Source organism: Halichoerus grypus, chromosome 5 (genome assembly GCF_964656455.1).
Source record: "Halichoerus grypus chromosome 5, mHalGry1.hap1.1, whole genome shotgun sequence".
NCBI classification, from domain to species: Eukaryota; Metazoa; Chordata; class Mammalia; order Carnivora; family Phocidae; genus Halichoerus; species Halichoerus grypus.
The window spans coordinates 147,925,288-147,947,855 of record NC_135716.1 but is presented as its reverse complement, the minus strand read 5'-3'; the positions used below and the strand labels follow the sequence as shown (position 1 = coordinate 147,947,855).

The following is a 22,568-nucleotide window of genomic DNA, read 5'->3' as shown; positions in this document are numbered from 1 at the left end:
CTGCCTTCAGCTCAGGTCATGATCCTGAGGTCCTAGGATGGAGTCCCGTGCTGGGCTCTCTGCTCAGCAGGGAACCTGCTTCTCCCTCTCCTTCTGCCTGCCACTCCCCCTGCTTGTGCTCTTTCTCTGTCAAATAAATAAATAAAATCATTTTAAAAAAATCAAGCTAATGGACACAAAAAAGGAGTAGGAGTAGCCATCTAATATTAAATGTAACAAAGGTCACTTTTATTTACAAAGGTCACTTTTTAATGCTAAAAGCCACAAATCACAATGAAGATATTACTCTTATGAATATGCATGCATGGGGCACCCAGGTGGCTCAGTTGGTTAAGTGTCTGACTTTGGCTCAGGTCATGATCTCATCATGGTCCTGGGTCTGAGCCCATGTCAGGCTCCACATTCAGCAGTGAGTCGGCTTCTTCCTCTACCTCTGGCCCTCCCCCTTCTTGTGCTTGCACGCTCTCACTTTCTCTCTCAAATAAATAAATAAAATCTTTTTAAAAAATGAATATGCATGCGTGGAATAAAACAGCAACCAACTTCATTATAGAAAACTATAGGATATTTAAAAAGACACAGAAATACACTAATAATAGTAGACTAATTAAATATAGCACTCTCAATACAAGACAGATCAAGTGGACAAAACATACGAAAGGAGGTAGAAGATCTTACGGATATATGTTAAAATCTACATTTTGATAATAAAGAACACACCTTCTCTCAAGAGCCAATGACACAAACACAAAAATCAATCATATGTTAGGTTACAAAGAAACATAATCTCCACCAAGTAGAAATGTTATAAACAATACTCTAAATCTAATACAATGGAATTAGAAGTTACTAACAAAAATAAGAAAATAGAAAGGACCTTACATCTGGAAATTTTAAAACCACCTACTAAACATTTACTGGAGAAAGAAGAAAAACTGAAATGACAGTTTTTCAAAATAATGACACTGGATCATTAGAGAACTAGAGAGAGTATTACTTCCAACCTTATAATGGAAAGAGAGAGCACCCAAGTTCCTAACTTTTCTGGACCCCATTCACAGGGTGAACAACTGGCCTAAAATCTAAGACAGTAGCATGCAGAGAAAGACAAATGTGAGCATTGACTTGCTAGGCTAAGAGTTACACTAGGATGATTGACATATTGGTAAAGACTAAAAGTGTACTGGTGAGAGAGAGTTAAGGCAAATATAGGAGATCTGAAAGTTCTTACAGGTTTTTGCTCTGTAAATACCACCAAGTGCTCACAGAAAAAAAATTGGCAGTCTTGAGAAAGTCTCTACCAAGGTAGAGAACAAGGGGAGAAGAACAGCAGACACTGTGGGAGGGGCACAAAACTCTGTCAGGACCCTTCCATCTCCCTCACAAAACAAAAGCCTTAGTCTGAGAGAAGGGCAACAAACATTGTCACCTTAGGACACTGGTGATATCCACAGTGACCTGAAAAGTAAAAAGAGGGAAAATCCTCTACCCTACAAAGAGGGGCAGGAAAACATGCTAGGCTCAGAATTACACCTGGAGACAGACAGGAGCTTGGAGAAGGCCACAAACCCAAGACCCTTGGACTCAATGCCTGCAGAAGACTTAAGTATTATCAAAACAATGGAGAATGCCTGCCAGTCCCCATGATCAGTCTAGCTTGCAGAGTAACAAGTAACTTGCAAGAGACACCCTCTCCAAAGCACAGCTCAAAGGAAAAACCAAAAGCTGAGGGAGCAGTGAAAATTAAAAAAAAAAAAAAAAAAAAACTCCCACAAACCAGTCAACACCCTAAACACAAGGTATCACAAGAAGAATTTGGCAGTCTTGAGAAAGTCTCTACTAAGGTAGAGAACAAAGGGAGAAGAGCAGCAGACACTGTGGGAGGGGCACAAAACTCTGTCAGGACCCTTCCATCTCCCTCACTGAGTAAAGCTAAAGGAGAAATAAATCTCAAATTCAACCGAACTCAAAATTAGATCAAGTCAAACACCTGCACAAAAGTCTTAGCATAAAGAATGGCATGCCCATTTCTAGATCTTAGTCTCTACTATCCTACATAAAATGTCCAACTTTCAGAAAAAAATTGTAAAGCATATCAAAAGGCCAGAAAAGCACACAGGCAAGTACAAGCAGTAATCAGAAACAGACTCAGGTAGGACACAGATGTTAAAACTGACAGGGAATATTAAATGACTACTGAATATGTTAAACAGTTAATATGTTTAAATAACAATTACTATGTTAAAGGCTCTAACAGAAAAAACAGATAACATGTAAGACCAGATGAGTAATTTCAGCAGAGTCGGAAACTATGCTGGAGGGAGGAAAAAAAAAAAAAAACCTGTAACAGTGATAAAGAATATCTTCAACAGGCTTATCAGTAGAATTAACACAGTCAAGGAAAGAATCAGTGAACTTGCGGATAGGTATTAAGAAATTACCCAAACTGAAACACATAGAAAAAGAGAAGGGGAAAAAACATAAAAGAGAATCCAAGAGCTGTAAGACGAAATCAAACTAAAGTTACCCTTGAATAATGCAGGGAAGTTAAGGGTGCCAAACCCCCCCCCCAGTCAAAAATCCACACAACTTTTGACTCACAAAAACTTAACTACTGGGGCGCCTGGGTGGCTCAGTCGTTAAGCGTCTGCCTTCAGCTCAGGACATGATCCCAGGGTCCTGGGATCGAGCCCCGTGTTGGGCTCCCTGCTCAGCAGGAAGCCTGCTTCTTCCTCTCCCACTCTCCCTGCCTGTGTTCCCTCTCTCGTTGTCTCTCTCTCTGTCAAATAAATAAATAAAATCTAAAAAAAAAAAAAAACTTAACTAATAGACTACTGTTGGTTGGAAGCCTTACTAATAACATAAACAGTTGATTAACACATATTTTGTGTGTTCTATGTACTATATACTATATTCTTACAATAAAGTGAACTAGAGAAAAGAAAATGTTACTAAGAAACTCATAAGGAAGAGAAAATACATTTACAGTACTGTACTATATTTTTAAAAAATCCATGTATAAGCAGACTCACACAGTTCAAGCTTGTATTGTTTAAGATTACTGTATTTAATACATAGTCAAAAATATAGAAAAAAATGAAGAATTTTCAAAACCAACTAAAGAGAGCTTGCAGTTGCATAACATTGTGAATACACTAAATACCACTGAACTGTACATATTAATATGGTTAACTGTATGCAATATTAATCTCAATTAAAAAAATAAGAAAGAATCTTTAAAACCAGATCCAAGAATACCAAGCAGAACTACAAAAGCTACACACATACACACATACACACACACACACACACACACACACACACACACACACACACACACACACCTTTAGGCAGATCATATTCAAACTGCTAAAAAACTAAGAGAAAATCTTGAAGGCAGCCAGAGGGGAGGAAAAAGACATTACAAACAGAGGAACAAATATAAGAAAATAAACAGACTTCTCTCCAGAAACCATGCAAGCTAGAAAATAAGAGAGTAAAATACAACTTAAAGTGCTGAAGGGGGAAAAAACTGTCAACCCAGAATTCCATACCCACTGAAATCATCTTTCAAAAATGAAGAAATAAAAACTTTCTCAGAAAAACAAAAAACTGTGAGAATTTATTACCACCAAACCTACCCTACAAGAAATACTAAATGAAGTAGTTCAGGCAGAAGGAATATGATACCCGATAAAAACTTAAATCTACACAAAGAAAGGAAACAAATATTAAGTAAAATAAAATTATTTTCTCCTCACATTTTACTGCTCTAAAAGAAAACTGAGTACCTGAAGCAAAAACTGTCACAACATATTGTGTTTATACCATTTGCAAAACTAAAATAACATGACAAAACAATACAAAAAATGGGAGAGAATTGGAAATACAATGCTGTAGGGCCATCACACTACACATGAAGCAGTATATTATTATTTAAATGTAGATTCTGATTGTTTAAAGATTATTTTGTAAAACCTAGGACAACTACTAAAGATAATTTCATAAGAAGTATAATGACAAATCAACAGAAGAGATAAAATTAGCACATAAAACTTTAATAAAATATTTCTATAGTCTCAGCATATCTCCACGTAAGATATTTACTAATTACAAAGAGGAAAATAGTAACTACAGTGAAGAAACCTGGGAAGACATCACCTGAACCAAGTGTCAAAGTTAACACCACCAGTAAGACATATTGACATCGTGTACCTCCTGGTACAGTGAGAAAGGCACAAAATCCTATCTGTGATATTCTTTCCAAGAATACATATATGTTCAGTGTATTATGAGAAAACATCAGAGAAATCCAAACTCAGGAATATGCTACAAAATACCTGATCAGTACTCTCCAAAAGTGTCATGGTCATGAAACAAAGAACCACCCAGGAATTGTCAAAGACTGCAGAAGGCTACAGAAACACAAAAAGTAAATGCATTGTGGGTCTTAGATTGGATCTTGAATCAAAAAAAGTACATTAGTAAAATACCTAGTGATATTCAAATAAGGTCCATAGATTAGTTAATAATATTGTACCAATAGTATAACAGTACTATTGTAATAGTATTGTACTAAAGTTACCAATAGTACTGTGCCATGTGCCAGTTGTACCAACTGTTACCAACTGCACTGTGGTTATGTAAGATGTCAATGTTAACAGAAGTTTGATAAAGGATATCAAGAACCTTGAACTATTTTGCAACTATTCTATGATTCCTTAACATTTTTAAATAACCTCATGTTCTAAACATGCTATTATTAGTCATTATGTTTTAAAAATATTCATCCTCTGTGCATTAAATCAGTTACGAAGAAAAAAAGTAAATCCCAAAATTCAAGCCTAGAATTTATGAGAGTGCTATTAGACTTGCCATATCCCTAAAATACAGACCTCTGACTATTAGAGACTACTGGCCTCTAGAACTATACCTCAATTGTGACATTCAGAAAAAGATAATAAACTTACTGGTTTTAAAAAAAAAATGCCAACATGTTAGTAATAATGTAGCAATACATTAGGACTACTCAATTATCTTCAAAGATATCTTCTACATAGCTGCAAGCCATAGATTTATTACAGGTATAACATACTGCATTTTTCTAGGTATATCTATGAATCAACATGTACACTTACCCATAAAGTCCTTCCTTATACACTCTAGTTGAAAGTCATTTTTTTTTAAGATTTTATTTATTTATTTATTTGACAGAGAGAGAGAGAGAGCACAAGCAGGGGGAGCGGCAGGCAGAGGGAGAAGCAGGCTCCCCGCTGAGCAGAGAGCCCAATGTGGGGCTCGATCCCAGGACCCTGGGATCATGACCTGAGCCGAAGGCAGACGTTTAAACCAACTGAGCCACCCAGGTTCCCCTAGATGAAAGTCATTTTAATTCTTTTAACAATATTACACATTCTCTTTAAATGTGTGCGTGTGTATGACCACATGTTGGGGTGAAGGGAAGAGGAAAAATGGAGCAAAGGCTAAATATTAGAAGAGTGTAGTACCACAATAATGGATACAAAGCTTCGGAGACAAGCATTCCCACTGAGGGAAGAGGCTGCTAGGAAATAGAAAAGATTAGAGTTCAAGTGAGCCTTAAAGGAAGGATAAAATCTGAATGACCAACAAGGAAAAGGAAAAGCACAAACTTGGCAATAAGAATACTTATGGCATGTTTGAGATCATAGGCTAATTTGGCTGTATGAAGTCATATATGCTCTAGAGTTATGGAAGCTCATTCATAATGAATAGGCAGGGTTAAATGGTAGAGGGCTTTCAACATTAAGCTATGAAAGATAGCCCAAATTCTATAACAGAGGTACTCAAAGAACAACTCCAAGCAACAGTGGAGTTGTTCTTTGAGTACCTAACTAAACTGGATATAAATAAAACATAGTTTATCTTAGAGTACCTTGGTATCTAAAGAACTATGGAACTATGTTTTTAAGACATAGAACAAGTATATGTTGGAAAGAAACCCATGCACAAGAAAGGAAGAAGTATTAGATGAGTACACCAAAAATATAAAAAATTACTAAAACATCAAGTTAAACAAAACACAAACCAGACAACAAAATTCAAAAATAGATTATTAAAAGAAAATGAAGTTGCTGAGGGTAGATGTTAAACATTCATACCGCAAAAAATTTTTTTAATTAAAAAAATTAATAAGAGAATGAAGAAAATGATAACCTAGGGAGATATTAGAAAACATAAGTTTTTATGTGAACATTTTAACTACCTCTTACTTAAATACATAAGTGTAACTAAAATTGTTAAGAAATTTTATTATTGTTAAGTAGCAAATTTTTAAAAACTGTCGGTATAAAAAATTATGAAAACCGGAATTTTAACTGCCATATTACTTTTTTTTTCTAAGCACACACTGATTTATGTCCGCTGATCCTTGAAACCAGCAAGAGGAACTGCAAGTCATCGCATTTACAGGTGTGCTAACCACTGACTTTGCTGCAATGATATTTTGTTTAAACCATTTCCAGTAACATAAATAAATTAGTTAAGTATCATATAGCAAGGCAACTTGGGGAAAATAAACCCATTTTTAAAATCAAGCTAACCTGTAGGTTAGCAAGCTTTATAAAATATCAAGATTAAAGTGCATCCAGTTGAACTGAATAATTTTAAAAACAAAACCATTTAAATTTTAATTTTCTTTTAAATATTCAAGCTTTAAGTAGCATATACTACCTCTCTCAGAATTAGCATGAAGCTGTCAGCTTAGTTTCACCTCAGTGAGCTGACTCCTCATGATTTCAGTTAAATAGTTTTAACTGTGTTCTGAAACATACGTTAGACAAGTATACTAGAAATCAAAAAACAATAAATACTAGCCACAGTTCCAAATTTCATTTAATAATGGGCACATTATCAATTAACCATCACATTAGCACACCACTTTTTACTAGGTCTTAAAGTCTCTAAACTTTTACCTACCATAGGTTTTATAAAAGAGATATTTGGTTCATGCAAGGAAGTAACTCTAGAACTAGATTATATTTAAACGAAAAGTAACACAACATGGAGCAAATTCCAATGAAAAAATAAGCAGAAAGTCAAGTTGCAGTCAGGGGTAAAAATGTAGACCTCAAAGTTTTATTTTGGTAATGTGAACCACTGTGAGGTTAGTAAACTGAGAATTTCATGTTTGTAAAAACCTAAGTTTCCTCTGAAAGGTAGAAAACAGTTCTTTTTTTTTTTTTTATGATTTTATTTATTTACTTGTCAGAGAGAAAGAGCACAAGCAGGGGGAGTGGCAGGCAGAGGAAGAAACTGGCCCCCCACTGAGCAAAGAGCCCTACATGGGACTTGATCCCAGGACTCCAGGATCATGACCTGAGCCAAACAAAAGCAGATGCTTAACCAACTGAGCCACCCAGGCGTCCCTAGAAAACAATTCTTTCATATCCACTTAATCACACTTTAAATAGCAGTAGTCTTTTTTTAATTTTATTTATTTATTTGAGAGAGAGAGAGCACACACACATGAGCAGGGGAGGGGCACAGGGAGAGGGAGAAGCAGACCCCATGCTGAGCAGGGAGCCAGATGCCAGATGCCAGGCTTGATCCCAGGACCCTGAGATCATGACCCGAGCCAAAGACAGATGTTTAACCGACTGAGCCACCCAGGCACCCCAAAATAGCAGTAGTCTTTCACTGCACTTAAGTTCTTTATTGAGATGCAGAGTTTCAACTTCAAACTTCAAACAGATTAGGTCATGTGAGGAGCTTTCTTTATGATAGTTCAACCAGATTAGCACAACCAGAAATAAACAGAAGGGAAAAAAAAAAAAACAGAAACAATTTGTTTGTGAAACATATTGCTTAAAAAGCTACAAGAGGAGAAGACCATCTAAATGTTATTAGTGAGATAATGAAATCAGCCCAATCATATTCCTTGGGTATCTGGGTTTTCCTCCCTCTTTCCTCAAACTGCATTATGCCAGATAAGGAATAGTAATAGCAGTAAGAGTCAGAAGACTTAACAGTAAGGACTTTTCAAATATGCAAATGACAGAGATGGAAAATAGACTAAAAAATTTAAGTGTACTAATAATAAAAGCAATCATTCAAATAAGCATTTATTAAACAAGTATCAGGTGCCAAGATAATAAGAAACAAAATCCCTTTCTTCTAGAATCTTGGAATCTAGGGGTGCCTGGGTGGCGCCTGCCTTCGGCTCAGGTCGTGATCCCAGGGTCCTGGGGTCGAGCCCCACATCGGGCTCCCTGCTCCATGGGAGGCCTGCTTCTCCCTCTCCAACTCCCCCTGCTTGTGTTTCCTCTCTCGCTGTGTCTCTCTCTGTCAAATATATAAATAAAATCTTTAAAAAAAAAAAAAAAGAATCTTGGAATCCACTTGAAAACAACGCATAAACATATTTAAAGTACCAGTAGAGATAACTACAGCAAAAGTCTTTCATTTGACAATATGAAATTAGTTGTGAGTGGTAGAAAGAAAAATAGAGGAGTAAAGAGAAGATAAATAGACTGGGTATAGAGAATCTAATAATCATGAACCATGACTTTAAAGGTATGAACATTTTTATGGACCGAAAGACAAGGGTTCAAAATCACAGCATTACTCCTTATCAGATAGATGCACAAGCATGGACAGTTAACTTTAGAGGGCCTCAGTTTCTCATCTATAAAATAAAGCTAATACCCACCTACCTATCCACCTTTTAGAACTGCTGTGAAGATTAAGTGAAATAATGTAGGTAAATCACTTGACATGATACCTAGCACAAAGTACACCCTCAATAAAAGGACTGACAGTAGACATGGGATGGTAGGCGAATTACAAACTGAAAAATTGAAAACTTCTGTAGAACAATGGCCTTACAGTCCCTTAAAAAGAAGAAAAACAAAGAAGGCTATAGCAAAGGAGGAGTAATTGATAAAATGAGATATTCCTTCATAATAACTTCTCTTTTGTCATAGCAAGGATGTGTGCAAATATAAGCCAGTGTCTAATGGCCTTTGGTGAAGGGCAGCACTCAATGCTTGGCTGCTTTCTGATGACAACAGAGACTCATTATATCACTGGCTAAACTAGTTCATTCATAAAACTGCAGGTGTTCATAACACTGTATAAAATAGAAAAGCAGTGCACATTCAAGGAACTCTAACCACATCCTGAGTAGGGTAGTAGAAGAAATTTTTCTAAGGAATTTTAGGATAATCACTAAGATACATTTCTTCAAAAGTGAAAATTGGTAGAATGGAAATATCTCAAGGAACCTCAGTGAACCTTAAAATGTGACAAATTATGTGCATAGTAATTTTCCTTGTGTTTCACTCTTCACTGTTTATCAATTTATTATAAACTTCTATTAATACAAATCTATCACTGAGGACTACTAATTCAGTAATGATCCAAAAATAGATAGGCTGATTTGTTTCATTTTTGCCTTACTTTGAAACATGTAAAGATAAATACAAGCACACTGAATAGAGTCTTTCTTCAGCAAAACAGCTATGTCAGCACAGGCAGAAAACTAGGGCAGAACTAGAGTGCAAAGTTCAAAAATCATTTCCTAAGAGCATAGAGTACTTAAAATGCAGTATGACTAGGTTAACATTTATTTTATTTTATTTCACTTAGCACTGGGTTATCAAGTATATGTCAAATATCTTTCCCTGGATCTCCTAGAACTTATTGAAAATTTTATTTTTAAAGGAGTTTCATATATACAGACCTGTGAAACAACTGACATGCATCTTGTCTTGCCATTATCTACATCATAAAGTTGTTAAAAAGATTAAACAAAATGGTATGCGTACAAGTATTTCAAACACTTACGAAATTCTACTAAAATGTTTGCTTATATTACTATTCACAGTTGACTGATTTTTATAAAATCTCAATAGGAATTAGGACATAAATCAATTCTTCATAAATATTTCATGTATCTAGAGACCTTGGCTATGATTTAGTCCAAACAGATTATTTTATATAAAGAAGTCCAGAAGTTCAGAAAGAAGTAACTCAGGCTATACTCAATAAAATAATGACAAGAGATTTGAAAAGACAGGGATCCTGATTCAAGATGAAAGCAATGGATTTTCACTATAGTTACCTGCCTCACATGTTGATTACTCAAAATTAACACAAACTGTATAGATTTCTATTCTCCACTGGCACAAATTCTTCTATACTGAAAACAAAAAAAAGGAACAGTGGGTCAATTCTGGAGCCTAGATTAGAATTTATAGAGATCACATAGCATGCTTCCATGTAAGAAAGCAATCCCTTGGTAAAAGATTCTACTTCATTTGCAATAACTCTTTCTTACATATTCATCTTTCAGTATAGGAAGGAATCAACTATAACAACATTAATCCTCTCTTAAATGTAAGTGCAGGACAAGGTGAAAACTCAAAGACTGAGGTGGATGGAGGAAGGCAGAGTACAATTAGTCTTCATTTCAAGTAAAACAGTAGCTGAGATACTTCCCAATAGAATTAAAGTTCATGTCATTTTGCTTTCAGAATTTTAGCATATATAACCCAACCTACAGTTACCCCAAAATAAATACAGTCAACTGGAGAGTATTTAAAACAGGGTTTGGAAGCACTAGTTTGTCAATATCTATATAATGAAAATAAGGGGCAGGATCAGGGTAAGTGACTAATGACTAAAATTCTTGGGACTCAGCTATATCTCCACACAGAATATTTTTACTTGTGTGTCTAAATCTATAAAATAGCTAAAATATGCACAACCATCATTTTTCAGGAAGTTATTACCATTTCTAAGTATAAAACACACGTCTAAGAGACCATATATACTATTAATTTTTCAGTACACTTCTCGAAGTCAGATACCATATACGGTTAATTTTTTTTTAGCTCCCACTGTATCTAACATAAATCTGGATACACTATAAGCACTCAGTACTGACATAATGAGTTTTTGTTCTTGGGTTTTCTTAAAATCATCACAATCCGAGATTGTGGTACCTAACTCAAATTCCTCTACGCTTCTCTAGCAAAATAGGCACAAAAACAGAGGAAGAGAGGTCCAACTGTTACATACAGGAAATTTAAAATATAGACATGTCTGAGGTTTACAACTCAAATTATACAAACTGTTCCCGTAAGGTCCACAAAACATAGAGCAGTGAAAATCATAATTTAGAAAGACAAAATACAATGCACAGGCAAAATATATAAAACACCATAAAAGTTCCATGAACCTAATGAAAAGTTTGAATAATGAGTTATTCAAAATGTTCAAGTTTCATTTTTTAAAAACAACAAGATAAAGTAAGTGTTGTAGAAAAACAGTAAAATGAGAAAATGTATAGAGCAAGATAGTTACACAGCACAGCAAATTTTTACTGTGGATACAAATGGATTAGTTGCAGAAAAAAAGCCAGCTAGGACATTTATTTCAAAAGAAACCCAAAGTTTAAGGATGTGAGAGATAGCCTGATGCTTTTGCTTGGGCCCATTAAAGTGTGAAATTACTTTTCTGCAGAAATTTAACACCAGTGTTTTTAACCCAAGTGCTATTACAGTATTTTCCAAAATTAAGTTAACTCAGAAATAGTTGAAGAATACTTCTATCATTCAATTATTTAACACTATCTGGAAAAATTGTCCTTTGCAATATTCTAGATAGACTGGATTGAGAAAATATGCAGAGCCAACTGACGTTTTACCCTTCAAAGCTAATGAACATGGACCAACAGAAAGGACATTAGGAAAGAATTTACATTACCCTCAAATGGTAATTTTCAGATGAAAGACTTGTAGTCCATTATTCCAAGCCCATGACCTCACTTCACTCCATCCCATACTCCTCTCATCAATACCATGCAAGAGTGGCTTGGTGGGATTTTTAATCTAAAGCAACAATTTGCATCAGCCTCCCCAAAGGATACCCTAAAAATACACAAACTAAATAAAGTAATGCACTTGCTACTACAAAAAACAACAAAAACAACAACAAAAGAAACAAAAAACAAAACAAACAAATAAAAACTTCAAGACAAGAAATCTGGGACATTATTCTGAATAAGTTCCTGACACTTCCCACCTCCACATAGAAATCATGGACATATCATCTATACAGTGCTTTAATAAAAATATAGCACAATGGATTAGGAGGATGGCAACAGAGTAGGAGGACCCTAGGCTCACCTCCTACCACAAATACAACTAAGGAACTATCAAATCACCTAAAATACACCAGAAATCGACCTGAAGACTGGCAGAACAAACTCCACAACTAAAGGAAGAAAAGAGGCCACACTGAAGAAGGTACGAAGTTCAGAGACTAGGTTGGGAAACAAACAGATCATGGCCACTGCAGTGCAGAGAAGGGTGAGAGACATACTTGCACACAGGAGAGCACATGGGAAAATGAAAAGGCCACAGCAGTTCGCTTGGAAAGCCACAGGGCCCAAATTTCGGGAGTTCTTACAACCAGCAGAACTTAGAGCCTGGAGTTTTAAAGGTCAACATACTTTGATCTGGGAGAGCTCAAAGGACATTGTGGCTGCTCCTGAATAGAAAGCAGGACAAACAGCCCATGGACATACAGTGTGGAGACAGTGTTCTGAAGAGCACTTGAGGCACATGGTAAACCAGCTATGTGCTCATTCCGGAGCATGTCCCAGAGAGGCAGCATTCACAGAGAGACCCCCTCCAGAAAAAAGGAGCTAACAGGTGGCATTTCCTTTCCCCACCCCTCAGCATGAACACAGGGCCACCTGCGGGAAACAGCACAGTGCTGCCAGTCACTACCTAACTTGTTTAAACCAAGCCCTGCCTCCCACATTCCAGAAGAGCCACACTTCCCAATCACACTTACCTCAGTCCCAAGGGTGAAGGCCCCTCCCCAAGAAGACCCACCCAAAACAATGCCAACACCATGACTCCAGACCCAGGAGTTTTGCAAGGCCTTGGATCCAGTGGCAGCAATGACAGGGAGACCAGAGCACACCTAGTTAAAATATGCCACATTCAGGCCAATGATGAAACACTACTCACACCAGGCAAAGAGAGCCTCTACAGACAACTGACCTGAAGGATAAAGTGGTCAGGACAAAACAGCAGAGCACACACAACACCCGTGGAGCCACTCCCAGGGGCACCAGGCCCTGGGCAACAGGACAGATTACACTGTACGGCACTAGAGGGCTTCTCCATGAAGCCATTACCCTGAAGGACAGGAGATATCAATGACTTTCCTAACACACAGAAACAGGCACAGAAACTTAGACAAAATGAAAAGACAAAGGAATTTGTCCTAAATGAAAGAAAAGGACAAGGCCATAGCTGGAGGTCTAAGTGAAACAGATATAAGTAACATTACTGATGAAGAATTTAAAGCAATGATCGTAAGGATACTCACTAGACTTGAGAAAAAAGTGGCAGACATCAGTGAGACAATTAACACAAAGATAAGAAATAACACAGTAGAGATAAAGGGCTCAATAAATGAAATGAGAAACACAAATGATGGAATGAACAAGAGGCCGAAAGAAGCAGAGGAACTACTTAATGACTTAGAAGACAGAGTAATGGAAAGTAATCAAGCTGTACAAAAGAAAAAAGAGAATTATACAAAACAAGAATACACTAAGGGAATTCAGTGACTCCATCAAACATAATAATGTTCAGACTAAAGGAGTCCCAGAAGAAGAGAGAAAAAAGGGGGCACAGAATTTATTTGAATAAAAAATAGGAGAAGGAGGAGCAAGATGGCAGAGGAGTAGGAGACCTAAATTTCGCCTGGTTCCAGGAATTCAGCTAGATAGGGATCAAACCATTCTGAACACCTACTAACTCAACAGGAGATCGAAGAAAAGAATAGCAGCAACTCTCTGAACAGAAAAGCGACCACTTTCTGCAAGGTAGGATGTGCGGAGACGGGAATCCGAGGCAATATTCGGAAAAATAGATGGCGGGGTAGGGGGCCTCCGTCAGCCGCTACTGGCAAGTGATAGAGCAGCAGAGCACAAAATCAGAACTTTTAGAAGTCGGCTCTCCTGAGGGACGTCACTCCAGTGGCCAAGCGGGGGGTGGAACCCTCGCTGGGACAGTGTGGTCTCAGGACCCTCAGGGTCACAGAAAGACCGGGGGTGCCTGAGTGCGGCAGAGCTCCCAGGTATCCGAACGGGGAAGCTGGCTGCTAGACGGAGCTGAGGAATGGGCTCTCAGCTCAGGGTTACCGTAAACCGTGATCCGCAACACAGTCAGGCCACTGCTCTTCCAGCAGGGACCCAACAAGCAGCAGATCTGGGGAGACTTCCCTTCCTCCCCAGGGAGGAGCAGCACGGGAGGGGACCGCAGGTATCTGCTGGATTTGGAGACTCCACACCGAGTCGGGTGCCAGAGATAGAAACGCTTGGTCACAGGAGTGTGGCCAGAGACCAGGGAGATGGGAGTGATTGACTGCTTTTCTCTGGGGGATCACTGAGGAGTGGGGCCCCAAGTTCTTGGCTCCTCGGGGCGGAGATGGGAGGCCGCCATTTTCACTCTCATCCTCCAAAGCTGTACAGAAAGCCATCAGGGAACAAAAGCTCCCGAGAGCAAACCCGACCAGATTACTGAGCCCGGCCCCCAGCAAGGGCGGGGCAATTCCACCTCTGACAAAGACATTTGAGAACCACTGCAACAGGCCCGCCCTCCCAGAAGATCAGCAAGAACAGCCAGCCAAGACCAAGTTTACTGATCAATGAGAATGGCAGAACTTCAGCACACGGGGAATACTGCACATAGAATTCATGGCTTTTTTCCCATAATTCTTTAGTCTTTCACAGTTAATTTTTTTAATTTTCTTTTTTTTCTTTTGGATTTTTCTTTTTCCCTTTTTCAACCAACATCTTATCAATCCTTTTTTTTTTAAAATCTATTTTATTTTTCATTTTTAAAATCCTATTCTATCCCTTCATACTAGTTAACCTTATTTTTGGTATATATATAAGTTGTTCTCTCTTTAAAGTTTTGGGATACACTTTCTTCTAACAGACCAAAATATACCCTAAATCTCTAGTGTATGCCTTTGTTTTAGTCTCTTACCTGATCACATTCTCTCCTTTTTTTTAATCCTCTTCTTTTTTCAACCAACTTCTTATCAATTCCTTTTATAAAAACTTTTATAATTGTCATCTTTACATTCATATTCCATCCCTTCATCGTATTTACCCCTATTTTTGTACATGTATGAGTTTTTCTTTCTTTAAAATTTTGGGAGGCACTTTCTTCTAACAGACTAAAATACGTCGAAAATCTAGTGTGTGGCACTAATCTATGCACGAGCCTGATATTTGATCATATTCTGTTTTTTTTATTTGTATTGTTTTGTTTTTGTTTGTTTTTATCTTTTAATTTTTCTTTTTTCTTTCTTTCCCTTTCTTTCCCCCGGTTTCAGGTCTCTTCTGATTTGTTTAGTGTATATTTTTCTGGGGTCATTGTTACCCTGTAAGCATTTTGTTCTCTCATTCATCTATTCTCCTCTGGATAAAATGACAAGACGGAAAAAATCACCTCAAAAAAAAGAACAAGAGGCAGTACTGACTGCCAGAGACCTAATCAATATGGACATTAGTAAGATACTGGAACTAGAGTTCAGAATGACGATTTTAAACATACTAGCTGGGCTTAAAAAAAGCATGGAAGATATTAGAGAAACCCTTTCTGGAGAAATAAAAGAACTAAAATATAACCAAGCTGAAATCAAAAAGGCTATTAATGAGGTGCAATCAAAAATGGAGGCTCTAACTGCCAGGATAAATGAGGCAGAAGAGGGAACTAGTGATATAGAAGACCAAATGATGGAAAATAAAGAAGCTGAGAAAAAGAGAGAATCAACTACTGGATCACGAGGGCAGAATTCGAGAGATAAGTGATACCATAAGATGAAACAATATCAGAACAATTGGGATCCCAGAAGAAGAAGAAAGAGAGAGAGGGGCAGAAGCTATATTGGAGCAAATTATAGCAGAGGACTTCCCTAATTTGGGGAAGGAAACAGGCATCAAAACCCACGAGGCACAGAGAACCCCCCTCAAAATCAATAAAAATAGGTCAACACCCCGACATCTAATAGTAAAACTTACGAGTTTCAGAGACAAAGAGAAAATCCTAAAAGCAGCTCGGGAGAAGAGATCTGTAACCTACAATGGCAGAAACATTAGACTGGCAACAGACCTATCCACAGAGACCTGGCAGGCCAGAAAAGGACTGGCAGGATATATTCAGAGCACTAAATGAGAAAAATATGCAGCCAAGAATACTATATCCAGGTAGGCTGTCACTGAAAATAGAAGGAGAGATAAAAAGCTTCCAGGACAAACAAAAACTAAAGGAATTTGCAAACACGAAACCAGCCCTACAAGAAATATTGAAAGGGGTCCTCTAAGCAAAGAGATAACCTAAAAGTAACATAGACCAGAAAGGAACACAGACGATATACAGTAACAGTCACCTTACAGGCAATACAATGGCACTAAATTCGTATCTTTCAATACTTACCCTGAATGTAAATGGGCTAATTACCCCAATCAAAAGACACAGGCTATCAGATTGGATAAAAAAACAAGACCCATCGATATACTGTCTGCAGGAGACTCACTTTAGACCCAAAGACACCCCCAGATTGAAAGTGAGGGGGTGGAAAACCATTTACCATACTAATGGACACCAAAAGAAAGCTGGGGTGGCAATCCTTATACCAGACAAATTCGATTTCAAACCAAACACTGTAATAAAAGATGAGGAAGGACACTATATCATACCTAAAGGGTCTATCCAACAAGATCTAACAATTGTAAATATCTAAGCCCCTAACATGGGAGCAGCCAATTACATAAGGCAATTAATAACAAAAGCAACGAAACACATTGAAAACAATAATAGTGGGGGACTTTAACACCCCCGTCACTGAAATGGACAGATCATCTAAGCAAAAGATCAACAAGGAAATAAAGACTTTAAATGACACACTGGACCAAATTGACTTCACAGATATACTCAGAACATTCCATCCCAAAGCAACGGAATACACATTCTTTTCTAGTGCCCATGGAACATTCTCCAGAATAGATCACATCCTAGGTCACAAATCAGGTCTCAACTGGTACGAAAAGATTGGGATCATTCCCTGCCTATTTTCAGACCACAATGCTTTGAAACTAGAACTCAATCACAAGAGGAAAGTCGGAAAGAACTCAAATACGTGGAGGCTAAAGAGCATCCTCCTAAAGAATGAATGGGTCAAATAGGAAATTAAAGAAGAATTAAAAAAAATTCATGGAAACAAGTGAAAATGAAAACACAACTGTTCAAAATCTTTGGGATGCAGCAAAAGCAGTCCTAAGAGGAAAGGATATAGCAATACAAGCCTTTCTCAAGAAACAAGAAAGGTCTCAAGTACACAACCTAACCCTACACCTAAAGGAGCTGGAGAAAGAACAGCAAATAAAGCCTAAACCCAGCAGGAGAAGAGAAATAATAAAGATCAGAGCAGAAATCAATGAAATAGAAACCAAAAGAACAGGAGAACAGATCAACGAAACTAGGAGTTGGTTCTTTGAAAGAATTAACAAGATTGATAAACCCCTCGCCAGACTTATCAAAAAGAAAAGAGAAATGACCCAAATCAACAAAATCATGAATGAAAGAGGAGAAATCACAACCAACACCACAGAAATACAAACAATTATAAGAACATATTATGAGCAACTATACGCCAGCAAATTAGATAATCTGGAAGAAATGGTGGCATTCCTAGAGACGTATCAACTACCAAAACTGACCCAGGAAGAAATAGAAAACCTGAACAGACCTATAACCACTAAGGAAATTGAAGCAGTCATCAAAAATCTCCCAACGAACAAAAGCCCAGGGCCAGATGGCTTCCCAAGGGAATTCTACCAAACATTTAAAGAAGAATTAAGACCTATTCTTCTGAAACTGTTCCAAAAAATAGAAATGGAAGCAAGACTTCCAAACTCATTTTATGAGGGCACCATTACCTTGATCCCAAAACCAGGCAAAGACCCCCATCAAAAAGGAGAATTACAAACCAGTATCCTTGATGAACATAGATGCAAAAATTCTCACCAAAATACTAGCCAATAGGATCCAACAGTACATTAAAAGGATTATTCACCACGACCAAGTGGGATTTATCCCTGGGCTGCAAGGTTGGTTCAACATCCGCAAATCAATCAACGTGATACAATACATTAACTAAAGAACAAGAATCATATGATCCTCTCAATAGATGCAGAAAAAGCATTTGACAAAGTACAGCATCCTTTCTTGATCAAAACTCTTCAGAGTATAGGGACAGAGGGTATACACCTCAATATCATAAGGACCATCTATGAAATCCTATAACTAATACCATTCTCAATGGGGAAAACCTGAGAGCTTCCCCCCTAAGGTCAGGAATGCGGCAGGGATGTCCACTATCACCACTACATAGTATTAGAAGTCCTAGCCACAGCAATCAGACAACAAAAAGAAATAAAAGCATCCAAATCAGCAAAGAAGAAGTCAAACTCTCACTCTTTGCAGATGATGTGATACTTTATGTGGAAAACCCAAAAGACTCCACCCCAAAACTGCTAGAACTCATATAGGAATTCAGTAAAGTGGCAGGATATAAAATCAATGCACAGAAATCAGTGGCATTCCTATACACCAACAAGACAGAAGAAAGAGAAAATTAAGGAGTCGATCCCATTTACAATTGCACCCAAAACCATAAGATACCTAGGAATAAATCTAACCAAAGAGGCAAAGGATCTGTACTCAGAAAACTATAAAATACTCATGAAAGAAATTGAGGAAGACACAAAGAAATGGAAAAACGTTCCATGCTCATGGATTGGAAGAACAAATATTGTGAAGATGTCTATGCTACCTAGAGCAATCTACACATTTAATGCAATCCCTATCAAAACACCATCCACTTTTTTCAAAGAAATGGAACAAATAATCCTAAAATTTGTATGGAACCAGAGAAGACCCCGCATAGCCAGAGGAATGTTGAAAAAGAAAAGCAAAGCTGGCGGCATCACAATTCCGGACTTCAAGCTCTATTACAAAGCTGTCATCATCAAGACAGTATGGTACTGGCACAAAAACGGACACATAGATCAATGGAACTGAATAGAGAGTCCAGAAATGGACCCTCAACTCTATGGTCAACTCATCTTCGACAAAGCAGGAAAGAATGTCCAATGGAAAAAAGACAGTCTCTTCAACAAATGGTGTTGGGAAAATTGGACAGCCACATGCAGAAGAATGAAACTGGACCATTTCCTTACACCACACACAAAAACAGACTCAAAATGGTTGAAAGACCTCAATGTGAGACAGGAGTCCATCAACATCCTAAAGGAGAACACAGGCAGCAACCGCTTCGACCTCAGCTACAGCAACTTCTTCCTAGAAACATCGCCAAAGGCAAGGGAAGCAAGGGCAAAAATGAACTATTGGGACTTCATCAAGATAAAAAGCTTTTGCACAGCAAAAGAAACAGTCAACAAAACCAAAAGACAACCGACAGAATGGGAGAAGATATTTGCAAATGACATATCAGATAAAGGGCTAGTATCCAAAATCTACAAAAAACTTATCAAACTCAACACCCAAAGAACAAATGATCCAATCAAGAAATGGGCAGAAGACATGAACAGACATTTTTCCAAAGATGACATCCAAATGGCCAACAGACACATGAAAAAGTGCTCAACATCGCTCGGCATCAGGGAAATCCAAATCAAAACCTCAATGAGATATCACCTCACACCAGTCAGAGTGGCTAAAATTAACAAGTCAGGAAACGACAGATGCTGGCAGGGAGGCGGATAAAGGGAAACCCTCCTACACTGTTGGTGGGAATGCAAGCTGGTGCAGCCACTCTGGAAAACAGTATGGAGGTTCTTCAAAAAGCTGAAAATAGAACTACCATACGATCCAGCAATTGCACTACTGGGTATTTACCCCAAAGATACAAAGGTAGGGATCCGAAGGAGTACGTGCACCCCGATGTTTATAGCAGCAATGTCCACAATAGCCAAACTGTGGAAAGAGCCAAGATGTCCATCAACAGATGAATGGATAAAGAAGATGTGGTGTATATATATATACAATGGAATATTATGCAGCCATCGAAAGGAATGAAATCTTGCCATTTGCAACGACGTGGATGGAACTAGGGGGTATTATGCTGAGCGAAATAAGTCAATCAGAGAAAGACATGTATCATAGGATCTCACTGATATGAGGAATTCTTAATCTCAGGAAACAAACTGAGGGTTGCTGGAGGGGGGGGGTGGGAGGGATGGGGTGGCTGGGTGATAGACATTGGGGAGGGTATGTGCTATGGTGAGCGCTGTGAATTGTGTAAGACTGTTGAATCACAGACCTGTACCTCTGAAACAAATAATACATTATATGTTTAAAAAAAAAAAAAGAAGAAGATAGGAGGAGGGGATAAAAGGGGGGGAAATCGGAGGGGGTGAGAAGCCATGAGAGACTATGGACGCTGAGAAACAAACTGAGGGTTCTAGAGGGGAGGGGGGTCAGGGAATGGATTAGCCTGGTGATGGGTATTAAAGAGGGCACGTACTGAATATAGCACTGGGTGTTATACGCAAACAATGAATCATGGAACACTACATCAAAAACTAATGATGTAATGTATGGTGATTAACATAACATAATAAAAAAAAAAAAAGATAAAAAGAAAAAATAGCTGAAAACTTCCCTAATCTGGGCAAAGAAATAGATATCCAGATTCAGGAGGCATAGAGAACCCTCATCAAAATAAACAAAGCAGACCCACAAGACATATTGTAATTAAACTGGCAAAATACACTGAGAAAGAAAATTATTAAATGCAACAAGACAAAAGAAGGCAGTTACATACAAAGGAAACCCCATAAAGCTGTCAGTGGATTTTTCAACAGAAAATTTCCATGTCAGAAAGGAGCGGCATAATATATTTAGAGTGATGAATGGGAAAAACCTGCAGCCAAGAATACTCTATACAGCAAGGCTATCTATCAATCACAATAGAGAGATAAAAGAATTTCCCAGACAAACTGAAACTAAAGGAATTCATGACCACTAAACCAGCCCTGCAAGAAATATTAAAGGGGACTCTGAGTGGAAAGGAAAGACAAAAAAACGGCAGCATGAAGGTAGGAAACACAAAAGTAGTAAAAATTAATATTTATGTAAAAAGCCAGGCAAGGAACTCACAATATAAAAGGATGTAATATATGATACCATACACCTAAACATGAGGAGAAAAGGAGGAAAGAATGGGTTCAAACTTAAATGACCTTCAACGTAATACAGACTGCTATATGCACAAGATGTTATATACAAACCTAATGGTAACCAAAAATCAAAAACTATTAATCCACAAGGAATAAAGAGAAAGAAATCCAAATGTATCACTAAATAAAACAAGCAATCCATGAAAGAAAGGAAGATAAGCAAGGATCAGAGAAAATCTTCAGATAAGCACAATACCAGTAATAAAAAGGCAATAAATACATTTCTATCAATAATTACTTTGAATAAATGGACTAAACACTCCAATCAAAAGACACAGGATGACAGAATGGATTAATAAAAAAAAAAAAAAAAAGACCTATCTATCGATTACTTACAGGAGACTTACTTCAGACCAAAAGACAGCTGCAGATTTAAAGTGAGAGGATGGAGAAACATTTATCATGCAAGTGGATGTCAAAAGAAAGCCAGAGTAGCAATACTTATATCAGACAAAACAGACTTTAAATTGAAGACTATAACAAGAGACAAAGAAGGACACTATATAATAATAAAGAGAACAATCCAACAAGAAGATATAACAATTATAAATATTTATGCACCCAACAGGGGAGCACCCAAATACATGAAACAGTTAATAACGAACATAAAGGAACTTATCAATAGTAATACAATAACAGTAGGGGACTTTAACACCCCACTTACATCAATCTAAACAGAAAATCAACAAAGAAACAACAGCTTTTAATGACACACTGGACCAGGGGGATTTAACAGATATATTCAGAACATTCAATCCTAAAACAGCAGAATACACATTCCTTTCAAGTGCATATGGAACATCCTCCAGAACAGATCACATATTAGGCTATAAAAAAAACCCCAACGAATTTTAAAAGATAGAAGTCATACCATGCATCTTTTCTGACCACAACACTATGAAGTCAAACACAAGAAAAAATCTGGAAAGACCACAAATACATGGAGGTTAAATAACATGCTACCAAACAATGAATGGGTCAACCAGTAAATAAAAGAAGAAATTAAAAAGTACGTGGAAACACAGGAAAATAAAACACAATGACTCAAAACATCTGGGATGCAGCAAAAGTGCTTCTAAGAAGGAAGTTTACAGCAATACAGGCGTACCTCAAGAAGCAAGAAAAAAATCTCAAATAACCAACCTAACCCTATACCTAAAGAAGCTAGGAAAAGACCAAAACAAAGAAAACCTAAAACCAGCAGACGTAAACAAATAATAAAGATTAAAGC

The 22,568-nt window shown here is 37.5% G+C and overlaps 1 protein-coding gene across 6 annotated transcripts in view; it reads right to left on the bottom strand.

Moving 5' to 3' along the window:
- The window catches only part of FAF1 (Fas associated factor 1), a 503,750-nt gene that overhangs the window by 399,176 nt on the left and 82,006 nt on the right, over positions 1-22,568 (bottom strand). For 3 of the 6 annotated variants that reach the window (XM_078073166.1, XM_078073168.1, XM_078073167.1), the window contains exon 3: positions 4,341-4,415. The exons of the other annotated variants lie outside the window; for them this stretch is intronic. In XM_078073166.1, coding sequence (XP_077929292.1) covers positions 4,341-4,415 — 75 coding nt within the window. The remainder of the gene's footprint in view (positions 1-4,340; positions 4,416-22,568) is intronic. 6 annotated transcript variants of the gene reach the window in all.